Genomic DNA, 24,812 nt, shown 5'->3' with positions numbered 1-24,812 from the left:
TTTTCCCTTGTGTTCTTCCAAGCTTCTGGTTAGAGACAAATGGGGGGGAAAAGGAAAATGTGTCTAAAGTCCATCAGTGTTAACTCCCTGAGACAGGGATGAAGGAAAAAATACTTTAATAGTTCAAAAAATAATAATGCTGAAAGCTCTCTACGAAAGACTGAATGTAAAAGTAAAAAGTGTACATAGTTGTAAAAAAAAAAAAGGAGTTTTTAAACATGTTTATTTTCTATGCACTTTTTTTTATTTAAGTGATAGTTTAATTAATAAACATGTCAAGTTTATTGCTGCACTTGGCTGAGCTTCCTTTTGGCCTTGGTGGAGGTGGGGAAGGGAGGAGTTGGGAATGGGTTACCCAGGGCCTCCCAACTCCCCCCCCCCCTTTAAGATGGAATCATGCAGCTGCTTCCCTTGCCGGATGTCCTGTGTGTCCAGGACCTCACAGCTTCTGCATAGAGGGTCTTCACTACTGTCTACCTCCTCTAATAGGTTAAGTAGTGTTTTTTAAACAGACTAATATAAAATGAAAGCATATTGGTCCCTTCCATGATCCACTCCACCTTAAGGCTGAAGCAGGGTGTGTTTATTCTGTGTTGGGGGTGGGGGTTCAGTTGAGAAATGCTGAAAAGCCACCAGGCCAGGTCATTAACCTTGACCACTGAGGCTGAACCAAGGATTGGAAGACACCCTACTTAGGGGCCGTTCCCAAACAACCTCCTCCATTCACAGCAGCTGTGAGCTGGAGGCTCTACCCTGTCCCCACCATCTTCCCTTATACCCTGAGTTACTGTTTGGGACTTTGGAGCTGAGCACCATGGGGACTCCAAATGACCAGGCGGTGCTCCAGGCCATCTTCAACCCTGATGCTCCATTTGGAGACGTTGTTGGGTTGGACCTGGGAGAAGCAGAGACAGCTGATGAAGGTAAGCCTTTGTTGGCATTGGCATCTAGCTCCCCATAGGCTAGCTGGCAGGCCCCTAAGGTCCCGCAGGACATGGTGAGGCTGTACCCCTCATTCCTCCCTTACAGGTTATGTCAGATTGAAGTCAGAGAGCTCCTCTGAATTTGCATAGGCCAGGCCTTGGCAGGAGTCACTCTGCCAAGGGAAGGCTGGCCAGACTTTGTCTCAGTCGGCCTCATACTCTAAACCACTAAGTTCCCATTAACCCAGGCTTAACTGTGATGACTGACTGAAACGGATGCCAGATCTTTGACATCAGGGAGGTCACACATACTTTCCCCACCCCCCAGCAAGGATGGAAGACAGAGTGGCATTGTGGTAGCCCAGTTGGCCCATCTTGACATAACAGGCAGAGCCTCGTTTGTCAAGCACTATTATAAGCCAGGTGCTGAGCTAGATCTTCCAGAGGAACAGTGTGACCCATGGCCTGATAATGAAGATGTTTGGGGGCCTTGCTTCTGCAGGCAGGCGTGAAGTTTACGGCTGAGAAAAACTGAAGGACAGATTTGGAGTGATTTTTCACAACCTGGGGTGGTTATGGTGGCCTTTGTGTCAGAAGCCATGCGTAAAATGAAAATGAGGCGAGGCCACAGGGTTCAAACCTGAGGCTGTGGTGTAGAGCAAGGTGCCGGAGCACAAAAGGGGAGCTGTCCAGTCTCCCTCCCTCTCTGTTTTTCAAGATGGTTTCTCTGTGTAGCCTTAGCTGTCCTGGAACTCACTCTAGACCAGGCTGGCCCAGGACAGCCAAGGCTAACACAGAGAGACTCCGTCTCGAAAAACCAAAAAAATAAATTAAAAAAAGGGATCTGCAAGGCGTGCACCACCAGGGCAGCCTTTTCTCAGGTCTCTTAGCCAGTGCAAATCCCCAAGGTAATGTTGTAGTTGTTTTGTTTTTTGTTTTTTCGAGACGGTTTCTCTGTGTAGCCTTGGCTGTCCTGGACTCACTTTGTAGACCAGGCTGGCCTCAAACTCACAGCGATCTGCCTGCCTCTGCCTCCCAAGTGCCTCCTACTGCCGGGCTCACTGACCTCCCCAGCTACTTCTATCCCTCCATGGCCCTGCAAGTCACCTCTGCTGTGACTCACACCTAGTCAGCTTTGGTTCAGGTATAATGCCAAAACCCAAGGTGGCTTTTCATTTCCTTTCCTGAGTATACTTGTCCCTACCTCATTTCTTCCCTGGTGCAGATGGAGTCTTCCCTCAAGCACAGTTGGAGCAGTCCAAGGCCCTGGAGTTGCAGGGAGTGAGGGCAGCTGAAGCTGGGGACCTCCACACAGCCCTGCAGAGGTTTGGTGAAGCCATTTCCCTGCTACCCGAGAGAGCCTCAGCCTACAACAACCGGGCCCAAGCCCGGCGGCTCCAGGGGGACGTGGCAGGTGAGGGGAAGACATCAGAGAGCCTCTACAGAAAGGACACATCCCATGAAGGGCAGAGCTAAGTTGGCTGTGGGCTGAGAGCAGAGGAGCAGAGACACTAACCTCCCTGGCACCTGTGTTCTTACCTATAAAGATCCAAGACGGTGTGGGTTCTCCTAGCTTCAGGAGACTAGTGCGAGAATCAGGAGCTGTATTCTGCTCATGGAGTTAAGGAGCAATTAAGAACCTTTAGGAAGCAGTAGGCTAAAAGCAGAGGGCACAAGGACAAACCATTTACATAGCAGTTACTGTGGACCGGGCATTATGCACTCAGCTAGGCCAGAGTAACAATCCTCACGATCACCCAAAAAGGTATGTGTTGTCATTCCATTTTAGAGATGAAGGAAGCACACAGAGGTGGGGGAGCTCCCCTGTCCCCCACCCTCTATCCTCCATCTCAGGCGGTGGGGCTCTAAATCCAGGACTCCCCAGGGAGTTCATAATCAGGTACAGCACCGGACAGAGCGAGTGCTGAAAGATGAGGAATTGGTTGATACTGTCTCTAGGGGCCTAGAAAGCATGCCTAGCACTGGGAGCTTCGGATCTCCTGGCTGGCTGGAGCAGGCCCTGTGGGAAGAGGGGAGGCTGAGCCCTGAAGATGTGGACGGAGACCCACGGGTGACAAAATAAAAATGTTAGATTGAGAAGGTGGTTGTCACTCAGGGATTTGGTCTGGGTAAGGAAAGTGAACCAGATCAAACCTGATATATTCAGGTTTCTGTAGCTGGCATGGGGAGCATGGGCCAGAGGGAACAGTACTAGGGGTGGAGGCCAGGTGAATATGAAAGTGTAAGCCAGAGGCCTGGTAGCAAACTACGTGGTAGATAGGACTAGTTGGAGGGGTGTTCCTAGAATCTAAACTAGAGCGTTTGTACCTCATTGCGATGGCAGTAGAAGATACCCCAAGAGCTCCTTTTGCAGGCTTGTCTGCTATAATAGGCTGTTGGTGAGACTCAAGCCAAGTACGCTCCTCTGAGAATCACAAAAATAAAACAGTGCAGCCAGCTCTGGCTCCACGGCCTTCTTCCAATGAAACTAGATACACAGTAGTGAAGACCAGGGAGATAATGAAGGAGAAAATGGAAGGGCGCTGCTTTCATAGGCTTTGGAAAAAAGGAGACTGACTTCACCACGGGAAACAGTTGTGTAGCTAACGATAGGTTTTTGCACTGTAGGGGTCAGAGTGGGCCACCAGGCATACAGTAGGTGCTAGGCAACTTGTGTGAACTACAGTTATTTGGCAGTTGGTAGGTTCACTCACACAGTGACTAAATCCTCTAAGGCAACATTCACGTTTGGGTGCATCTGTGGTAGAACATACCAGGAACAAGGCCAGGGCAAACCTTGGACTTTGATCTCAGCTCTGCCCTTGGCCAGACCCCAAGCCTTTCGACCCTTCATCTTCGTGTTAGGAATAATAATCCCGTTGTCCCTCAAAAGTCTGCTGCAGGAAAGCGGCTTGTGAATAGTGGGGATGGGCTGCTCCGCGAGTGGGCTGGGGCTGGGATGTCCGCACCCCGGCTGACCCCACGCCCTCTCCCTGTCGGCCCGCAGGCGCCCTGGAGGACTTGGAGCGCGCGGTGACGTTGAGCGGCGGCCGGGGTCGCGCTGCCCGCCAGAGCTTCGTGCAGCGCGGGCTGCTGGCGCGATTTCAGGGCCGTGACGACGACGCCCGCAGGGACTTCGAGCAGGCGGCACGACTGGGCAGCCCGTTCGCGCGGCGCCAGCTGGTGCTGCTCAATCCGTATGCCGCGCTGTGCAACCGCATGCTGGCGGACATGATGGGGCAGCTGCGCGCTCCTACAAACGGGCGCTGAGCGCGGCCGGCCGGATGAAGGAGAGGGGAACTCTGACCCAACCGGGACCCAATAAAACTTCCGGACTCCCCGGCTGCGTCTGCTTTGTGTCCGCTAGCTCACTAGCCAGCCTCACAGTGGGACCCCGGCGCGGGCGGGACAGGGCGGGGCTGGAGCGGCCACCTGCGCGTGCTCGGGCAACGATTGGTCCTGCCTGGCGCGGGCCCCGCCCTTGCAGCGGACTGCGGTGCGCAGCTGTCCTGAGCAATTGCTGGGGCGCTGCTCCAAGAGGGAGCTAGGTGAGCTGCCCCGAAAGCGGGATGCTCCAGCAACCCTCAGGATCCGCGATGCTGTCTTGCTAGGCCGAGGTCTATCTGAGCCGCTGAGGCTAGGAAAGGGGTGCACGGCGAGAGATGGGAGGGAGAGCCAAGGCTTCCCAGCAAGGAGGGAACCGGGTCAGGAGAAGGACAATTCCTTGGGGGAAGGGGAAGGGCACGTGTGGACCGTGGACCGGCTGTGTGTGTGTCTGTGTGTCTCTCTGTGTATGTGTGTCTGTGTGTCTCTGTGTGTGTGTGTGTGTGTGTCTGTGATGGTCTGTTAGTGGTTGGTCATCTACTGTCAAGTGCTGGCTTCTGTGTGTGCTCCGAGGTCTCTTCCTTTGAGTGTTGCTGATTGAGCCTGTTCCTGCCTGTGTCTTGGCCATTGTGGGCCAGGCTATATCAGTGCACGGTAAATTCTTGCAGGAATTGCTAGGCCTACCTAGCTGGTACCTTTCTCTCAGCAGCCTGGAGGCCAGTCCCTGATCACCATGGAGTTGCCTCTAAGCCAAGCTACCCTCCGGCACACACTGCTGCTCCTGCCAGCCCTCTTGAGTTCAGGTACACCCCTGTTCATCCTTTGGCCAAACATTTAAGGGGCCAGAGCCCTCCTTGCTCTCATTTCCTCTCAAGACACCCACTCCAGGTTCCCCTATCCCCACTTCCCTACCACGGGTCCATCCAGGCCCTGGTGAGAGAAGCCAGCTGCCTTGTCTTTTGGCCTGCTGGCTCTCTGTAACTGGACCTCACCCTGGTCTCTCCAGGCCCCTCCCAGAGGCTGCCGGTTGTGTTTCAGGTCAAGGGGAGCTGGCACCACAAATTGATGGTCAGACCTGGGCTGAGAGAGCACTTCGGGAGAATGAGCGCCATGCCTTCACCTGTCGGGTGGCAGGGGGTTCTGCCACTCCCCGGTTAGCCTGGTACCTGGATGGACAGCTACAGGAGGCCACCACCTCAAGACTGCTGAGTGTGGGCGGGGGAGCCTTCTCTGGAGGTACCAGCACTTTCACTGTCACTGCCCAGCGGTCCCAGCATGAGCTTAACTGTTCCCTGCAGGACCCAGGGAATGGCCGGTCAGCCAATGCCTCTGTGATCCTCAATGTTCAATGTAAGTGTCCCTGAGGCGGGCAGGGAGAGGCATTCCTGGACCCCCAGCAAAACAGTTTCTGAGTTTTGTGTGTTTTGTTTTGAGACAGTCTTACTATGTAGCCTAGGCTGGCCTCAAACTTGCATGCCTCCTGCCTCAGCCTCCCTGGTGATGAGATTACTGTCATGTATTGACACATTTAGCTTTACCAGAGCATTCACAAACATTAAGCGCTTAGCTTACTTTACCATCATTGATCTTATGAGGGGGTTTCTATTTTCATCTCTAGTTTACAAATGAGATAGTGAGGTACAAACAGGCTAAGGCAGTCTGCCCAAAGTCTGTCTGTCTGGCTTTCTACTCTTTTTTTTCCTCCCTCCCTCCCCTTGGCTTTCAGAGACGGAGCAGTAGCCCTGTGCAGCCCTGGCTGTCCTGGAACTCAGTCTGGGAACTCACAGAGTTCTGCCTGCCTGCCTCTGCCTCACTTAGGATTAAAGGCCTGCACCACCACACCTGGCTCTACTTCTTTTTATTTGTATACTTTGAGACCTTTTTTTCAAGTTTATTAAGTAGCCAAGACTGACTTTGAACTTCTGACCTTCCTGCTTCTGCCTCCCTAGTGCTGAGCTCATAGGCATGCGCCACTATGCCTGTTTTGTGTGGTTTGAGGACTGAACCCAGGACTTTGCACATGGTAGGCAAGCACTCTACCAGCTGAGCTACATCCCCAGCCCAGGTTTTTTGTTTTGTTTTTCAAAACAGGGTTTCTCTGTGTTAGCCTTGGCTGTCCTTGACTTGCTTTGTAGACCAGGCTGGCCTGGAACTCACAGTGATCTGCCTGCCTCTGCCTCCCTGGTGCTGGGATTAAAGGCGTGCGCCACCACGCCCACCTTCTAGCCCAGATTTTTAATTTACAGATTCTTGCTTACATATATGAGTGGCTCAGAACTGGAAATCCCCCTGCCTCCACTTCCAGAATGCTGATGTCATGGGCATGTATCACAGGTACCAGCACACCTGGTTTTATGCTTTGTTAGGTATTAAACCCAGGGCTTTGGACATGGTAGGCAAGTACTCTACTGATTGAGCCACACCCCCAGTCCCTGGCTTTCTACTCTTAGTCACTGTGAACTGATAATGCGCCAGCAGGCTCAGCTGCCTATTCTTACTATTCTGTGGAGAGGCCCAGGCCCTCACTCCCACCCACATTTGGGGGGGAAAGGGCCAGACTGAAGGATTATAATAAGATCATATTATTCTCTGCTCTGCTCAAGTTAAACCAGAGATTGCGCATGTTGGAGCCAAGTACCAGGAAGCTCAGGGCCCAGGCCTTCTGGTTGTCCTATTTGCCCTGGTACGGGCCAACCCACCTGCCAATGTCACCTGGATTGACCAGGATGGGCCAGTGACTGTCAATGCTTCTGACTTCCTGGTGCTGGATGCTCAGAATTATCCCTGGCTCACCAACCACACCGTGCAGCTGCAGCTGCGCAGTTTGGCGCACAACCTCTCAGTGGTGGCCACCAATGACGTGGGCGTCACCAGTGCCTCACTTCCAGCTCCAGGTGAGTAGCCGGCCCAGCAAACCCTTAGGTGGGTGCATGGTCCTGGAGTGGAAAGGGAGGACTTGTCCTGAGGGCGGTTCTCATGGGTGAGTCCTCCCCAGCCACCCTGGGCAAGGAGAGAGCAGTTGGACCTATGGCATGTCAGGGTTGGGGGTACTGGCCCACGTGGAAACTAACCAGTGGACAATCTGCAGGGCTCCTGGCCACCCGAGTAGAAGTGCCACTGCTGGGCATCGTTGTGGCTGGAGGGCTTGCCTTGGGCACTCTAGTGGGGTTCAGTACCTTGGTGGCCTGCCTCGTCTGCAGGAAAGAGAAGAAAACCAAAGGTAGGGCCAGAGGCAGTGAAGGCTGAGGGTGGTGGAAGAGTAACAGTCAGGTTGGGGGGTGGGCAGGCAGAGGTGGGCAGAGCAGAGCCAGCCCTTGCTGACATGTGGCAGAGCACTTGCAGGGAGTGGCTGTGGGTGAGCCTGCATGCTTTGCGGGCAGCAGAGACAGGTACTGGAAAGCTGTCTCTGGTGCCAGGGCCAGGACTGGGCATTTGAGAGAATCTTGGCTCAAGAGTTTTGAGTCTGGCCGGGCGTGGTGGCGCATGCCTTTAATCCCAGCATTCGGGAGGCAGAGGCAGGCGGATCGCTGTGAGTTCGAGGCCAGCCTGGTCTACAAAGTGAGTCTAGGATGGCCAAGGCTAACACAGAGAAACCCTGTCTCGAAAAAAAAAAAAAAAAAAAAAAAAGTCTTGAATCTGAAAGCATGGGAGGTGACACTGACTCTGTGAAATGGCTTCTCTGTCCTCAGGTCCCTCTCGGCGTCCATCCCTGATATCTAGGTAATGCTTCCTGGGGCTGAGCAGATGGGCTAAACTAAACTGCAAGGAAGTAGACTTTAGATGAACGGACAGGTGGTGACCTGGGGCTTCTGGGAGGTCTGGATTGAGTCTCAAAGCAGACTGCATGCCTGCTGCTACCAGAGTCTGTCTTAGCCTTTGTCTATCCTCTAGTGACTCCAATAACCTGAAACTGAATAACGTGCGCTTGCCGCGAGAGAACATGTCCCTCCCGTCCAACCTTCAGCTCAATGACCTCACTCCAGATCTCAGAGGTATGTCTGGGACGGGTTCTGTCCCTGCACTTAATGTTCAGGACTTCTAAGAGAGATGCTGGCTGGTGCTTAGGAGGAGACCTGTCCCATTAGGCCAAGCCCTGCCCTGGGCACCACCCCCTTTGTCATCCACAGGGAAAGCCACAGAGCGGCCAATGGCTCAGCATAGCAGCCGTCCAGAGCTACTAGAAGCGGAGGCGGGTGGTCTCCTCACCAGCCGAGGTACTAAGCAGAGACCTGTTGTTCTCCCCTTACCTCCTCTTCCCACCCCTCCACTTATACCCAATGCCCCTGAGTGCTGGGAGCAGAACCACAGTTACTAAGCATCTCTGGCCTGCAGGCTTCATCCGTCTCCCAATGTTGGGCTACATCTACCGAGTGTCCAGCGTAAGCAGTGATGAGATCTGGCTCTGAGCTTGAGGATGAGGCGTGAGGTCCAGGTGGCCTATGGCCTCCCCGGAGTTCCCACCCCAATGCCTCCTCCAAGCTTTCCTCTGCCTGGCCATGTGCGACCATGAAGAAGCCATGCCACTGCCACCTGGCCCTCCCAGTGGGGGTGCCCTCTGGGTCATGCATGTGTATTCCATTGCACCCTAAACCTGCAGGGCATGGGTACCCTTGGCAAGACCATTGGCCAGAACTAAGCCCCTTGTGCTCACTCCGTTTGGGCCTCTGCATGTAATAACCTGGCCCAGGCAGATGGAATCTGGCCAGCTGTGTACAGATGTCACCCAACATCTAAGAGATGAGTCTACTATATGTCCCACACTAGTACCCTCTGTACCTCATGCAGTAGACAGAGGGGTGCCTATGTGGGGGAACAGGAGGATCCCTGCACAGCTCAGATGCCCTTCCTATGCTATGCAGCTGTTCCCTCAGGGAAATCTTAGCCCCCTGCTAACTGTATAGAACCAAACTGCTCTTTGCTCAGGAACCAGCCCCTGCCCAGGGACCTGGCCAAGCACAGATTTGCCCTATTGCTGCGTATCTTTCTGCCCTTTTGTCCCCACCTCCTCTTGGGCATCACAGGTCATACACTAGCCTTCTTCACTGGGCATCAGACGGCCATTGGCTGGGCCTCCAGATGCCAGCCTTTGGGGTTAGCACAAAAGGAGCAGAAAGAGGTGACAAGTCTGCTGGCTTCCAGGATGGCATGTAGCTATGCATTTTTTTTTTTTTTTTGTACAAGTGTTCGCACTTTAAGCACATTCCCCAGGAAAGAGGAGGGGCCCAGGGCCTTCTTGGGGTCCCTATGTTTGGCCTTCAGCAACTCACTGTGTTGTTTTGAGCACTCAGGGTGGATGGACTCCCTCTCTGCATGTCTCTCGCACCATGCAGCTGCCCCGCCCTGTTCTTCAGGGGATGGTCAGCGGGCATGTAGCTCAGCAGTGCCAGAAGTTTTATGGGGGACAGAGAAAGGGGCAGTCCACAGAGCTCCAAAGAGCTAAGAATACTTTCCAAAAAGCATCAGGAAAATGATTGGGGAACAGAGCACAGAGTATATTTTCCCTTCTTGGTATCTTGTTTTGTAATCTTTCTCACTGGTTAGAACAGGGCTGCACGCCTTTAATCCCAGCACTTGGGAGGCAGAGGCAGGCAGATCGCTGTGAGTTTGAGGCCAGCCTGGTCTACAAAGCAAGTCCAGGACAGCCAAGGCTACAGAGAAACCCTGTCTTAAAAAAAAAAAAAAAAAAAAAAAAACCATACCAGGGCTGAATAAATATGTTTCTTCAAAATTTATTTTTTGTGTTTTTTAAAACAGGGACTCATAGCCAGGCGGTGGTGGTGCACGGTTTAATCCCAGCACTTGGGAGGCAGAGGCAAGTGGATCACTGTGAGTTCAAAGCCAGCCTGGTCTACAAAGTGAGTCCAGACAGCCAAGGCTACACAGAAAAACCCTGTCTTGGAAAAAAAAAAAAAAAAAAAAGAAACAGGGACTCATGTAGTCTAGGCTAGCCTTGAATTCAGTAATGGACAGAGCAAATGAGAAGTTCTGATCCTTCTGCCTCCACCACTCAAGTGCTGAGATTACAGCCATGCCCCACCACCCCGGCTTTCCAAGTTTAAAATGAACTCCACTCCCTCTTTTTCTTTTTGCTGTGCTGGTGATGGAAGCCAGGCCTGGTGTGTGCCACACAAGTGCTTTGCCAGTGCATAAATGGTAGCTTTTCCTTTCTCTTCCCTTTCTTCCCCTTCTTCCTCTTCCTCCTCCTTCCTCCCTTCCTTCTCTTCCTCCTCCTCGATACGGAGCACTTCACAAACTGCCATGCCATCCCTGGGTAGGGGCCATGCCAATCTTCTCTGTATTAAATGACAGTTTTCAATCACACAGCAAGCACCTGTGCACCTACCAAGATCAACAGTTCAGCATCTATTAGTTTAGTGTGGAACATCAACTACCCTAAGAGCTGTGGCCAAGGTGGTCTGTCCCCTGAAAACCTAATGGAGCACCTGAGCTCCTGTCATAACACACCGCCCCTCATGAGGTAAATACCAATGCTAACATGAGACAGCAGAACACCTGGCCACATGTCAGAGTGAGGCAGCAACACAGCCTCCAGCCTGACATGATCACAGCTGGTTGGAGTCGTAAGACACGTGTGTCGGTCCAGCTGACACTGGAGCTTTCTCTCCAATTCGCCGTGGCCCCACTTCCTCCCCATCAGCATGTGGCTCCATTACTTATTCAGTTGCTTAAGCCCAAAATACCTCCAAGTTATCTTGGCTGCCTTTCTCTCCATCTCCCATGTCGAGTCTACCACCAGGCATGTCTCTCAGGGAGGAGGGACTCCTGAAGGATCAAACAGAGGGGTGTGGCTGGGTTTCCCTTCCCAGCATCTTAGCAATAGATCATATTCTCTGGGTCTAGTCTTATTTCTACATATTTGTCCTGGAATCAAGCAAGCCTGTGCAATGAGGTCCCCATAAAAATTCCAGAGGACAGGGCTCAGAGCTTCCAAATAGACAAAGGAAAATTCTTCATTCTTGTGCGGCTGGATCCCGATTCCTGGCCTGCACTGGTGTCTGTCATGGAGGCGAGGGGATGGGAGCACTGGTGTCTGCCGTGGAGGCGAGGAGATGGGAGCACTGGTGTCTGCTGTGGAGGCGAGCGGATGGGAGCACTGGTGTCTGCCGTGGAGGTGAGGGGATGGGAGAGGAAGCAACAACCGTGCTCAAGGTCCCTGCAGTGCTGGCTGAGGCTCTGCAGCCCTCCTTTGCCCTCATCATCTAGCCACAGGCACCTCCTGTCCTAGAACCGACCTTTAGTTAACACGCACTGCCACCTCTCCATCCTCCTGTCTGTTGTACTGGTTTCCCATGAATTATGTGTGTGTGTGCTTGTGTGCGCTCTGGAGCATTCATACAAGTGCACGTGGCTGCCAGAAGACACGTTTTGGTAGTTCTCTCTTCCACCATGTGAGTGCCAGGGATCGAACTCAGGTGGCCATGCCTTTTGGCAAGCACTTTTACCTGCTGTGCCATTTTGCCAGCTCCTTGTGTTAAAATGTCCTTTATTAGGTCAGGCGTGGTGGCGCACACCTTTAATCCCAGCACTCAGGGAGGCAGAGGCAGAGGCACGCAGATCTCTGTGAGTTTGAGGCCAGCCTGGTGGACAAACTGAGGCCAGGACAGCCAGGGTTACATAGAGAAACCCTGTCTCAAAAAAAAAAAAAAAAAAGTCCTTTATTAAAAACAACTAGAATGGTTTCAGGTTTCCTGGCTGGAAAGCGGCTGATATCACTCCAAAATATTTCTGGAATCCAGCCTCCTTTACTTCTACCCGACTTAAACAGCCCAGCTCCTGACACCACCACAGCAGGCTCCCCAGGGCCACAAGCTCTTGCCTGTGCTTAACAACCAGTAGTAAGTTAGGAGTTCCCACAACTGGCTCCTGGCTACAGAGTGAACTCTAGACCACTCTGGGTGAGTGAAGAGCCAGGAGCCATAAGTGAAAGCCAGTATGTATTCTATCACAACCTGACAGAACATTCTGTGCGTAAAATCAATTTCAGTTAACTCAAGAGTGTCTTCAGAAGCTCCTCCCCCAACCTGTGTCCTGTGGCTCTCAGAAAGCCAGTTCTTCCAATTCAAATGCCCACAGCAGTGTGGGTACTTCCTTCCTCCAGGCGGGTGGAACTCGGGCAAATGTGTGTTGTTCTCGAAGACAAGGCAGCAGGGCTCGAGTTGCTGGAGCCCAGGTGTGGAGCAGGCCAGTGTTAAGCTGCCAACAGAAAACGTCGTTGTCTTCGTGTGATTTTAAAGCAAGCACAGCCCTGGGAGGTGGCTCAGATGAAAGTTAGTGAATCTGCATCCCCAGCCTGGGAGGCAGAGTTGGGGGGAGGGGTGAATGCTTTCTTCCCTTCAGCGAGAGCTTTAAAATGCTGCAAGAAAGGGGAGGGGACACCATTTTAACAAGGAGGACCACTTTAAAACCCCTCTTTAAGCTAAAGTGAGCATGGCGGCATAGGCCTGTAATTCCGGCAGTTGAGAGGCTGAGGCAGGAGGATCACTGGGAGTCCAAAGCTAGCCTAGGCTACACCATGAGTTCCAGCTCAGTCTTCCTGCTGGCATCCATGAGGCCCTTTGCCTCTGTATACGGTCCTCACTAAGCTCCATCTGAGGCCCGCCCCAGCCACTTCTGCTGCTCACCTGATCACAGGAAGGGAATGGCGACCCAGAAGAGAGCCCAATCCCAGCCGCCCTGAACAACTCCGGTGACCGCACTCTTGTCTCACCTGGGAGTTCTTGAATTCTGAGTAGAGGGAAAAGAGCAGGTGGAGGGACTGGATCCGGCTCTTGTAGAAGGGGATGTCCAGGAGAGCTGCAACAGAGGAGCTCAAGGATAGAAACAAGCGCCCTGCAACTGGGCGCACTTCTCTTTATGATGCCAGTCCCCTCCCAAATGGGACATGTTATTTTGGACTTCAATACTCAACCCCAACACCACCCTAGAGGGCTGTCAATAGCACACCTGGCTTCCAGTGAAGATTATAAACTGAGACACTACTGTGCAGGGATCAGCAAGCCATGTCAAAGGCCTAGAACCAAGCTGCCAGAGACAGGGCTGCAGAGGGTGGGGGAGGAGCTTACCACAGATCATGTCAATGTACTCGGCCAGGCTACAGTCGATCTCTACCGTGGGCAGGCTCACCTGAAAGGGACATAGGATGAACCATAGCCAAAAGGTTCAGTGGGCTCTTTAATCCCAACACTTGGGAGACAGAACTAGCTCATAGACAGATCTCTATGAGTTCCAGGGTAGCCTGGTCTACATAGTTTCAGACTAGACTGTCAAAAACAAACAAAGAGACTGGAAAGATGGCTCAGTCATTACAAATATATACTGCTACTAGTGGGTGAAACGTTTGCCTTGCAAACCTCATAGCCTGAGTTCAATCCCCTGAGGTGGAAGGAGAGACCAACTCCACAAAGTTTCCTTTGACCTCCACATGCACACCATGGCATGTCTACACTCCCCTCACAATTATAAGTAATAATGTGAAAATGGCTACACTAGTGGATATAATATTCAGATTCAATGCAATCCCTATCAAAATTCCAACGACATTCTTCACGGAACCAGAGAGGACATTTCTAAAATCCATATGGAAACACAAAGAACACAGACAGTCAAAGTAGTCAAAGTGATCCTAAACACAAAGACCACAGACAGAGGTATCACATTACCTCACCTCAAACTATACTACAGAGCCATAGTGACAAAGACAATACAGTCCTGCCACACGAGAGAGTGTAGACCAAAAGGGTTTAAAAAAAAAAAAGGGTGTAAGAAATGCACACTGAAAGCCGGGCGTGGTGGCGCACGCCTTTAATCCCAGCACTCGGGAGGCAGAGGCAGGCGGATCGCTGTGAGTTCGAGGCCAGCTGGTCTACAAAGTGAGTCCAGGATGGCCAATGGCCAAGGCTACACTGAGAAACCCTGTCTCAAAAAACCAAAAAAAAAAAAAAGAAAGAAATGCACACTGGAAGAGGAGCCTGTGCATTAAATAGTGCTGGCAAAAACCAGATATCTACTTGTAAAGAGGGACATTCGATCGCTGCACAAAAGTCAAGCCAAATTCACTTCCTCGATGGCTAAGGAAAGCAGAATAAAATCACTTTGGCTCTGTCTACTCAAGTCAGACTGGCTATTATCAGGAAAACCAGTGACCACAAGCGCGGCAGGGAGGTAGGGGAAGATGGTGGTGGGACAGCCACTTTAGAAATCAGCATGGAGATCTCTCAAAAACCTAAAAACAGAATGCTGTGTGCATGACTCAGCCCCACCACCCTGAGCACATGCCCCAAGGATGCCTACTACAGAGACGCCCACTCACCCAGGCTTATTGCTGCTCTAGTCACAATTGCAAGGAAACAGATTCAGTCTAGATGTCTGTCCACAGACTGCTCGGTAATGAAAATGGGACACCGATACAGATTCATTTTTGCCATAGAGAAAGATGAAATTAAATGCACAAGAAAATGGAAAGACAAATACATATGCAGTCTCTAGCTTTTAATTTTTTAAAAAGATTTATTTATTATGTATACAGTAGTCTGCCTGCATGTGTGCCTGCAGGCTAGAAGAGGGCACCAGATCTCATTATCGATGGTTGTGAGCCACCATGTGGTTGCTGGGAATTGAACTCAGGACCTTTGGAAGAACCCCTGAGCCATCTCTCCAGCCCGCTTTTAATTTTTTTTAATAAGCATTTATGTAAGTATAAGTGTTGGAAGAGGAAACAAGGAAGGAGCCCTTGAAAAGGGGAAATGAGCCAGACGTGGTGGTGCACGCCTATAATCCCAGCACTTGGGAGGCAGAGGCAGGTGGATTGCTGTGAGTTCGAGGCCAGCCTGGTCTACAAAGCGGGTCCAGGACAGCCAAGGCTACACAGAGAAACCCTGTCTCAAAAAACAAAAAAAAAAAGAAAGAAAGAAAGAAAGAAAAGAAAAAAGGGGAAATGAGGGCTTCCAGGAGGGTGGGAAGGACGACAGTACACATACTAACAAAGTGGGAGGGAGTTTACTGGGGGCAAGCTACAAACACGGAGGGATGCAGGACAGAGGGATAAGAAAGATGACTTGGAGAAAGGATCAGCAGGCACCTGTATATGAATGTGTGTGCCATAATGCAAGCTCTCAATTTCTATGCTAGTGGAAAAAAAAGACAGTCTTGGTTTCGCTTGGGTGTGGTGCCTCAGGCTTGCACTCCCAGCACTCAGGAGGTTAAGCAGGAGAGCCATGGGCTGGAGGCCAACCTGGGCTATACAGTCACTTTCAGATTGGACACGCAGTGAGAGCCTGTCTCTGAAACCAAAACAACAATGGTCTGCTCAATTTCTTTCTCTCACTATAAAAATTAGAGTTCAGGACAAAGAATGTAGCTCAATTGGTAAAGAATTTGCCTAATATACAGGAAGCCCTTGGTGTGTAATTTCCAGGAAATAGATAGTTGTCAGATAGACTGACAGGAAGACAGAAAATAGATGGATGGAGGAATAGATAAATATTAAATATCTTGGCAATTATAAACAAGACATCAGCTTCTTAGACTAATGTAAACCTCACTCTAGAGAAAGTGGCATCTGAAGCAACAGTGCAGGTGGTCTATGCTTACAAATGTCCCAGAGGCATCACTGAGATACAGGCAAACCGGGACCTGTGCACATGCCCATCACAGGACAGACAGCTGTCATCTGCACCAACTTAAGGACAGTATGCAACTCACTTACGAAATGGATAACAAGACACAGAACAACTTGGTAAGTCTCCTGTCATGTAGAGAAGATGACACAAGAGTGTGCTCAGAGGGATTATAGCATCATGAGCTCCGCGGTAGGGCACGTGTCTACGCTGCATGAGGGCTTAGGTTCACTCTCCAGTTAAACGGAGGCGGGTAAGGGGAAGAGCTGTTTAATTTAAAGAAAATACAGGACAGTGGAGAGCAAAAGGGATTTCTGAAAGGCCTGCAGTGTATTGTTTACTAATCTAAGTGACGGTTACATAAGTGTGTTCAGATGGCAAGATGATCAAGCTTTACGACGTGCATATATCTGTCATGGGTTCCAGTTCCATTGAAAAATACACATAACACGGGCGGCAGCAACATGGGAAGAGGGAAGCACTGGCCCTAGCTGGGTGCACACTCACTCCTGCTCCTTCCCACTCACCTTTCCTAAGAGCTCTTCAAGCTCGGGGGACCACTCCTGCATCAGCGTGTCAATGTCAGGCATGGGCCTAAAAGTGAGGAGGTAAATATGAAGAGGAGTCACTGACCAATGACTCCAGCCGCCTCGGCACTAGGTCCTCCCTGGGCACACCAGGGATTCAGCAGAACCTAGAATGGAAAACCAAATTGACCAGGGCATGGTTTGTTTGTTTTGTTTTGTTTTGTTTTTTCGAGACAGGGTTTCTCTGTGTAGCCTTGGCCATCCTGGACTCACTTTGTAGACCAGGCTGGCCTCGAACTCACAGCAATCCACCTGCCTCTGCCTCCCGAGTGCTCTGATTAAAGACGTGCGCCACGACTTCCCCACTCAGGGCATGGTTTGAAGTAGCCAGCTAAGTAACCAAAGCTCTCATCTTTGCATCTGCAATCTGTGCCAGCAACTGCCGATTTCCCTATTGCAAATGAAGTACGTTTTTTAGGACCTCAGGTTGATCCAATTTACCCCCAGGTTTTGGCCTTTCCTCAGGAGCAAAGGTCACACATGGTGACAGTTTCTGTAAACTACAGTGGTGAAGTCATGCAAGAGGCAGAGACGCAGGAAGACTATGGACTGAAGGCCAGCCAAGGCTACATAGTGACCTGTAGTTATCATGACCTGGTGTAGTGCACAGTCGCAGGAGGCTTAGAGCGGTGTAACTCAGAGATGCTCTCAATCCAGGTGTCAATGGCTTTGGGATTCTTTTCTGCATCCTCCAGGCTCTTTACTTTCACATGTTGCTAGAAAAATAAGGAGAACGGTGATATAGATAATTATAATGAAACCCATTATTTTGTTTAACTGTGTTGATCGTTTGGGGTTTGTGTGTACGTGTGGTATTGTTTTGTGTCAAGCTGACACAAGCTGAAGTCATCTGGGAAGTGGAGGCTGCAGTGGAGGAATTGTCTCTATTAATCTGCTCTATGGACAAGACTGGAGTATTTCCTCGGTTGATGATTGATGTGGGAGGACCCAGCACACAATGGGCTGTATCACCCCTGGGTAGGTGGTCTTGGGTATATAGCTAGCACTAAATAAATGACTAGTGTAAAATAATTAATTCTGTAATTTAATTAAAATAATTTAATTGATTAAATACATGCCTTTGATCCTAAAGCTTGGGAAACAAAGATGACAGATAGGTTCCTTATGAGCTCGAGGGCCAGCCTAATCTACAAAACAAATCCAAAGCAGCGCACATAGAAACACTATCTCAATAAAAATATATCTCTGCAAAAGAGTTATATTTTAACTCTACGCAATCTTGTTCTGATTTAGCAACATAAAGATGTTTGTATATTCAATGATAGAGATCTTCAAAAGCCTCAGATATTTTTGCTAATTTAAGGCTTTGTTGGCTAGACAAGTCAACTCCTGGCAGTGCCCACAGCCTTATCTCAAAGAAGATGACAGGCATCAAAGAACCGCCATAAGGAGATGGCTTCAAATATGGCAAGCTAGCCACTGGGCAAAAGGTAATGCCACTATTCTGTCTGCAGACTATATGCTATCTGAAAATGGACGAGACTTGGACGCAGGCTGACGTCTCTGCCCCACAATATGTCTGTCAGTTATGCTGGGCCGGAAGGCTGAAGATGATGCTCCAACAGTATAGAGATTTTGGGTGACTGTCCAGGCAGCAAACAGGCTCTGTCATCTTTATAGTTTTGGAAGCTACTTGCCTGCAGTTCCTACATACTTAGGTAATATTATTTCCCTCTCAAGTCTCTGATGGGATTGAAGACTAGTTAACAGTTTTACAATTAAACTTGGTTGCTTAGGAGTTAAGAAAATGGTTTAAGGCCCAGATAGATGTTTTTAGGTTGGTAGATACAGGATATGATAGAAAATAATTTAGATACAAAACTTTAGACTCACCTAGATAGGATAAATAATATTTTCTTCAAAGCCAAATACATTACATATATTAAATTTTACCTATTAGTTTTTATAACTGTTTCATAATTGTTCTTACTATACATAGTTTTTTTTAAAGTAGACTTTTTAATTAGATTTTTTAAAAGGTCTGGTGCTTTGTATTTGTTAATTATTTTGCTCCCTGAGGTCAGTTTGCTGTCTTTTTTTTTTAAAAGATATTTATTTATTATTATGTATACAGTGCTCTGCCTGCACATACACCTGGACACCAGAAGAGGGCACCAGATCACATTATAGATGGTTGTGAGCCACCATGTGGTTGGTGGGAATTGAACTCAGGACCTCTGGAAGAGCAGCCAGTGCTCTTAACCTCTGAGCCACATCTCCAGCCCCCAGCTTGCTGTCTCTTAAGACCAGACTACCATATACCCCAAATGTTGCTGTTCAACCCTGCTTCCAAATAATCCCTGTTCGATCAATAAAATGCCTACACCTGAGCAGGGCAGCAACTAGGTATGCCCAAAGTTGGGGGAGGGGAGAGACAGGTATGTAAAGAGAAGGAAGCAGACTGCTATGGGTTAGCATGGAGAGACCACGTGGCGGGGCGGAGTTCACTCTGAGGCGGTGAGGGAGAGAAGCAGCCCAGACGAGAAGCGTGTGCAGGTGTTTATGGAGTTATGGATGGGGAGGAGCCCAGCTAGCTTAGGGGGTTAATATCTGCCCAGCCTCAGGTGAAGTATGATTTATATAAAATTCTGCCAGGTGTCGGTGTCTTATTGATATGGTAGTGGGTTAATAATAACCGCTGTAATATTATAGGTATTAATAATAAGTATCAGTAGCCTTTTTATTTTCTACAATAGGATCAGATGCTTGCTTCTGGCTTCCATGGGCAATGAATCCATACGATGCACAGACATACAGGTGAACAAAACACCCATACACATAGTGTGTGTGCGTGCGTGCATGTGTAACTCTCATGGCATGTAACTTATATGTTAATAAGCCATCACTAAAACCCAGGCTGGCCTGAAGCCATACACACACACACCTTTTTTGGGGGGTCGTTGGGTTTGTTTGTTTTGTTTTGTTTTTTTTTCCTGAGCCACGGTTTCTCTGTGTAGCCTTGGCTGTCTGGACTCACTTTGTAGGTCAGGCTAGCCTCACAGGCTAGCCTCCACCTGCCTCTGCCTCCCGGTGTGCTGGGATTACAGGCGTGCCCCACTCCACCCCCCTTTAATAGGCAGAGGCCAACTGAAGACGACCGGCAGGCGAGTCTCTGACCTGGCCCTGCTCTAGACCAGCAGCTCACCGTGATGTTGTGCTGCTTGGAATTCTCTGTTAACCACAGGGAGAGCACAGTGGGGTCCGACTGCTTCGTAGATGGTTCATCTAACATCAAGAGGCCGAGGTGGTCAGGCTTTCCATCAGGCCGTGGCACCTGGTTCACAGAAAGGTGAAGAGCACTGAGAGGGACTGGGAGAGCCACAGCAGAGCCAGGGCTTGTTTCCTGGAAGCTGCTGGAAACATGCCCGCCTATTACTCTGGAGTAAGTCCTATTGAGAATGAGCTCACATGATGTATGGAGCATATACATGGGGCTAAATTCATGGCTAACTAGGAGACAAACACGTAATACTGTATCACAGAACACAGTGAGTGGCATCTGGAGGAGACGACAAGGTTAAGAACTCCAGTGCAGCTGGGCTGGGCATGACAGCACACATCTGTAATCCTAGCACTTGCGGAGGCAGAGGCAGGAGGATCTCTGTGAGTTTGAAGCCAGCCTGGTCTACAAAGTGAGTCCAGGACAGCCAAGGCTACACATAGAAACCATGTCTTGAAAATACAAACAAACAAAATTCCAATGCAAAGAGGACTATTAATGCTGCCAACGCTCATCAGAGAAAGTAGAGGAACTATCAGAATAGAGGAGCTGGAACAAACCACAGAGGAATCATTCTTAGGATGCACAGTCTGTACCTTTAAAAATGCATCAATATCCCCAACAGCTGGGATGAAATCAGGAATGAAAGGTTTCAGTTTGTGGTCCAGATCGATCAACTGAGGCGTGTACCTGCAAGGGACAGTTGACGGAAGGTGGGCACAGTCAGAAAATGCCACTTGACAATTTACCCCAAAGGAACTTGATGTTGCTTCAGGCTAGAGAGTGCAAAGGATGAGGAAGGCAGGCGGAGGTGGGGACAGGAGGTGGCCCGCATGCTTACCGGCTGATGTACTCAAAGAGTTCCTTGATCTCCGCTGACACTGGTAGATGCTCGTAGTCTGCAGGATCGTAGGCTCTGGGGAAGGAGACACAGGCAGGTCAAAGAGATCCTTGAGGAGCACAGGAGGCAGGCCCTGGCCAGCCCATGGGTCATTTGGACCACAGGGATGTGACTCCGAACCTACTCTCTGCCCCTGCCACCTCCTACTTTCCTGGTGGCTTACAAAGCAACTGCCGAAAACCCATGAGCCTTTTTAAAAAATAATGTGTACGGAGTTGCAATTGTGAGCTGCCATGTGGGTGCTAGGAATCGAATGCAGGTCCTTGGTAAGAGCAGCCAGTGCTTTTAACTGCTGAGCCATCTCTCTGGGCCCCACAACACAACTTTTGAAAATCTTTAAGTGCGTATGTGTATATGTACATGCGTGGTGAATGAATGCGATGCTTTGCACACATGTGTAAGGACACATGCCAGTGTTTGCATATGGAGGGAGAGGACGCCATGGTGTGTGAGGGAACAGAGAGAAAAGCTGAGGGGGTGAGTTCTTTCCTCCAACCATAAGGGTCCCAAGAATGAACCAGGTCTTCAGGCGTGGCGGCAGGTGCCTGCGCCCTGAGCCATCTCACCCAACCCTTGAGTATTCTGGGATTGGGGCTTGTTGTAAAGCTCCTGCTGGTCACAAGCTTACAATACTCCTGTTTTAGCTGAGTGTCTGTGCCACCGTGTCCAGTGACACTAAATCTATTTATACATTTTAAAAATGATTTATTTTGTGTGTGTGCATGCTCCTAATTACATAAATACAACCTGGGGCCTCACATATCTAGGCACTGAGCTGTATCTGCTGCGGAAGTGGGTGGCCTGCCGAATACTTGTTGATTGTAACCTACAGGGGTGACTCATGACTCACTGTGACAGAGTAAGACAAGTCTTGTTACATCGTGTACTTAACATCACTCAAGAACCTTGCCTCAGTGCGAGGCCCCTGAAGCTCCTCTCTCTGTCCAGGAAGGGTCTCAGCCTAGAACGGAAAAGCTCAAGTGCATGTATGCCTTAAAATATGCACAAGTATATTTCCTCTTTTTCAACCTGGGAGCTCCTTGAAGGCAGAGGCAATGTGTTAGGTTAACCCAGTGTATTTGCTGAGCCTACAAATGTAACAGATAATTCAAGTGACATCACAGGGACAGATGGGGCAGGGGAGCCAGGAAGAAATGAAAACCCACAATGCTAGGCTCCTGAGATAGGAGAAAATCCTAAGTAGAGGACATCAAAAGATGCTGTAACCTGCTCCCAGATAAGTCCTTCTACTGCCACCCTGAAGGATGTCCCCTTTGGCACAGGGTCCTTGCTACCCTTCCAGAGGCGCTCCATGCTCCTCATCGTCATCATCGTCATCGGAATCAGTCTCAGATGAGTCATCGTCGTCGTCATCATCATTTTCACTGAAGCCCCGCTGCGGTGTCAGTTGTGAGGGCTTCTTCTTCTCCTGGGCAGAGGAGAGGAGGACAGAGGAGGAGAAGCCGTTACATACAGAAAACTCCAGTTGCTATCCCTGACTCTGCACCATCCTCACAGTGGCCGCAGACCTCTGCCACCCGGTCACCAGGGCCTGAGAACTTTCTCCTGCTAAGTCGGATCTCCGTGTTCTTCGACTGTAATCCTCCACTAGAAACGGCACAAATTCTACCCAACTTCTACTTAGGGACCTACTTGATCTTGGAAGCTATGCATAAACTCTATCCAGAAGCTTCATTACCTAAAATTTAGAAAAGGGTAGTGGAGCTGGAGAAATGGCTCAGCAGTTAAGGGCACCCAAATTCCATCCCCATCACCCATGTCAGGTGGCTCACAGCTGTCTGGAACTCCAATTCCAGGGGATCCTGCTGGACCCTGAGGGCACCTGTGCTAACGTTTGTATACGCCCCCGACACACACACATTTACACATAATCAAGGATAAAATAAATCAGAAGGCGGCTAGGGAGACAGCTCAGTGGCTAAAAGCACATTCTGCTCTAGAAGGGGACTGGAAATTTGGTTCCTAAAACCCACACCAGGCAGCTCACCACCTCTCCTTCTATAACTCCAGCTCAATAGAACCTGCTCTCTTCTGGCCTCTATGGGCACCTGCACTCACATGCACACATGCAGTTCTAAAAATAAGATAAATAAATATTGGAAAGGGGTAACAACTTGGGATTATTTGGGGAGTAAGGAAAGATGCAGAAGAGAAGCCTAGCATCGAATTTGCAAGAATGCTCAGAGCAAGGTGCCGGAAAACAGCAGCAGAATACAAGACATCATCAGCCAGAGCCTGGACTCACACCAGCAGCAGGGCAGAGCAGGGGCTTCCTGTTTTTGCACGGTGCTATCTCCTTCATGGTGTTTCTGGTTTGTCCACAGTCCCATCCCCTGTCAGTTAGGCGCAGTGACTATACGTTCTATTTCAGGTTACAGGCTGCTTTGTTCTTGGCATCATACCCTAAGTTTTTGAGTTCCTGGCCGGTCATGCTCCATCCTACACTCTCAGATCTGTGAGAGAGGGCCTGGTGCGGTGTCTGCACTTGCAGAGACAGTTGAGACAAGGTCTGTATCTTTGCTTCTGTGGTTGTAGCCTGTAGCATGCCCTGTCAGCCTCCGTTACAAGCAGCTTTTAGGGGCTGGACAGAAAGCTCAGTGTTTAAAGCACTGTTAAGGACCAGGGTTATAGATTCCCAGCACCTACACGGCAGCTTGCAGCCATCTATAACTCCCATTTCAGGGGATCCAGCACCCTCTTCTGGCCTCCATGAGCACAAGGTACACACATGGTGCATAGAAATATATGCAGGAGCCGGGCGTGGTGGCGCACGCCTTTAATCCCAGCACTCGGGAGGCAGAGGCAGGCGGATCGCTGTGAGTTCGAGGCCAGCCTGGTCTACAAAGCGAGTCCTGATGGCCAAGGCTACACAGAGAAACCCTGTCTCGAAAAACCAAAAAAAAAAAAAAGAAAGAAATATATGCAGGCAAAACACCCATATGGATAAAATAAAAATAAACAAACAGTAAAGCAGTAAAAGTAAGGTTATAGACGTGACTCAATTGGTAGAGTATTTACTAGCTATGTAGGAAGCCCTTGATTCAATCCCCAGCACCACATAAGCTGGGCAGGTCTATAATCCCAGCACTTGGGAAGTGGAGGCAGGAAGATCAGAAGTTCAAAGTTGTCCTTGATTACATAACCAGTTCAGGACCAGCCTTAGTCACATGAAACTTTATCTTTAAAGAACAAATGCATGAGCTGGAGAGATGGCTCAGTGGTTAAGAGCACTGTCTGCTCTCCCAGGAGGTCCTGAGTTCAATTCCCATCAACCACATAGTGGCTCACAACCATCTATATTGGAATCTGATGCCCTCTTCTGACATGCAGGTGTACATGTAGATAGAGACCTCACATACATTAAATAAATAAATAAATCTTAAACAAACAAACAAATGCAGGCCGGGTAGTGGTGGTGCTTACCTTTAATCCCAGCACTTGGGAAGCAGAGGCAGGTGGCTCTGAGTTGGGTCTAGAGAGTGAGTTCCAGGTCAGCCAGGGATACACAGAGAAACCCTGTCTTGAAATCTTGCCCCCAAAATGCAAATGAAAGAGCTGTTCCTGAGGGCTAGCATTCATGAAACTCTGGTTCAGTTCCTATTGCCATTTAAACTGGGAGCCCATACCTGTAATTCCTCGACTTAAGAGGTAGAGGTAGGAAGATTAGGAGTTCAAAGCTAGTCTTAGTGACATGAGCCTTGTGCCCCAAAAAACCTGGTTTTGGTCACACTTTCCTCTAATAACTCATTATACATAGGTAAAAATATATTATGAATTCTAATATACTATTTATAGCAACACAAATGGAGAATTTACTCAGTACACTTTATTGGTGTACAGGTATAATTGGTAAGAACTTAATGGTTGGTTACATAGGAAACAGAGCTTTTTTAATTATAACTATTTATTTATGGGGGAGGGTATGCACATGACAGTGTATGAAGTCAGAAAACAACCTGCTACCATCTCCTTCCACTGTGTGAGTCCCAAAGGTCAAACTCAGTCATCAAACTTGTTGGTGAGCACTCTTGCCTACTGAACTGTTTTGTCAGCCCAGGAGGTGATTTTGGCAAAAGGCAACTTTTAAGAATATTGCCAGCCTGGTGTACAAAGCAAGTCCAGGACAGCCAAGGCTACATAGAAAAACCCTGTCTTGAAAAACAAACAAACAAACAAACA

At 49.5% G+C, this 24,812-nt stretch overlaps 3 protein-coding genes across 3 annotated transcripts; 2 read left to right on the top strand and 1 right to left on the bottom strand.

Moving 5' to 3' along the window:
• The first annotated feature begins 643 nt into the window (after window positions 1-643).
• On the top strand, window positions 644-4,277 carry Ttc36 (tetratricopeptide repeat domain 36). The gene is made up of 3 exons (XM_051156319.1): window positions 644-923; window positions 2,149-2,337; window positions 3,931-4,277. The coding sequence occupies exons 1-3, from the start codon at window positions 815-817 to the stop codon at window positions 4,191-4,193; spliced, it is 561 nt and encodes a 186-aa protein (XP_051012276.1). The 5' UTR covers window positions 644-814; the 3' UTR covers window positions 4,194-4,277.
• Window positions 4,278-4,936: 659 nt separating this feature from the next.
• Window positions 4,937-9,899, top strand: Tmem25 (transmembrane protein 25). The gene is made up of 8 exons (XM_051156321.1): window positions 4,937-5,050; window positions 5,286-5,597; window positions 6,851-7,141; window positions 7,336-7,467; window positions 7,937-7,967; window positions 8,139-8,239; window positions 8,375-8,461; window positions 8,580-9,899. Exons 1-8 carry the CDS (start codon window positions 4,981-4,983, stop codon window positions 8,651-8,653), a joined length of 1,098 nt encoding a protein of 365 aa, XP_051012278.1. The 5' UTR covers window positions 4,937-4,980; the 3' UTR covers window positions 8,654-9,899.
• Window positions 9,900-12,426: 2,527 nt separating this feature from the next.
• On the bottom strand, window positions 12,427-22,935 carry Ift46 (intraflagellar transport 46). The gene is made up of 10 exons (XM_051155720.1): window positions 22,879-22,935; window positions 21,908-22,041; window positions 20,553-20,627; window positions 20,308-20,401; window positions 19,637-19,765; window positions 17,065-17,186; window positions 16,411-16,477; window positions 13,331-13,391; window positions 12,976-13,061; window positions 12,427-12,621 (listed from the first exon to the last, which is right to left on the bottom strand). Exons 1-10 carry the CDS (start codon window positions 22,933-22,935, stop codon window positions 12,526-12,528), a joined length of 921 nt encoding a protein of 306 aa, XP_051011677.1. The 3' UTR covers window positions 12,427-12,525.
• Between the last annotated feature and the right edge of the window lie 1,877 nt (window positions 22,936-24,812).

Source organism: Acomys russatus, chromosome 14 (genome assembly GCF_903995435.1).
Source record: "Acomys russatus chromosome 14, mAcoRus1.1, whole genome shotgun sequence".
Classification (NCBI taxonomy): domain Eukaryota; kingdom Metazoa; phylum Chordata; class Mammalia; order Rodentia; family Muridae; genus Acomys; species Acomys russatus.
The sequence above is the reverse complement of the archived record's forward strand: the minus strand, read 5'-3'. Positions and strand labels throughout refer to the sequence as shown.

Excerpts from the sequence above, each read along its gene's own strand:
- Ttc36 (XM_051156319.1), top strand. The coding sequence starts at position 815 with ATGGGGACTCCAAATGACCAGGCGGTGCTCCAGGCCATCTTCAACCCT. Across the intron at positions 924-2,148 it reads AGCAGAGACAGCTGATGAAG|ATGGAGTCTTCCCTCAAGCA; the intron begins GTAAGCCTTTGT and ends TCCCTGGTGCAG. Across the intron at positions 2,338-3,930 it reads GCTCCAGGGGGACGTGGCAG|GCGCCCTGGAGGACTTGGAG; the intron begins GTGAGGGGAAGA and ends GTCGGCCCGCAG.
- Tmem25 (XM_051156321.1), top strand. The coding sequence starts at position 4,981 with ATGGAGTTGCCTCTAAGCCAAGCTACCCTCCGGCACACACTGCTGCTC. Across the intron at positions 5,051-5,285 it reads GCCAGCCCTCTTGAGTTCAG|GTCAAGGGGAGCTGGCACCA; the intron begins GTACACCCCTGT and ends GTTGTGTTTCAG. Across the intron at positions 7,142-7,335 it reads TGCCTCACTTCCAGCTCCAG|GGCTCCTGGCCACCCGAGTA; the intron begins GTGAGTAGCCGG and ends GACAATCTGCAG.
- Ift46 (XM_051155720.1), bottom strand. The coding sequence starts at position 22,935 with ATGAAGGAGATAGCACCGTGCAAAAACAGGAAGCCCCTGCTCTGCCCT. Across the intron at positions 19,766-20,307 it reads ATATTGATGCATTTTTAAAG|GTGCCACGGCCTGATGGAAA; the intron begins GTACAGACTGTG and ends TCTGTGAACCAG. Across the intron at positions 13,062-13,330 it reads GTACATTGACATGATCTGTG|CTCTCCTGGACATCCCCTTC; the intron begins GTAAGCTCCTCC and ends CCTCTGTTGCAG.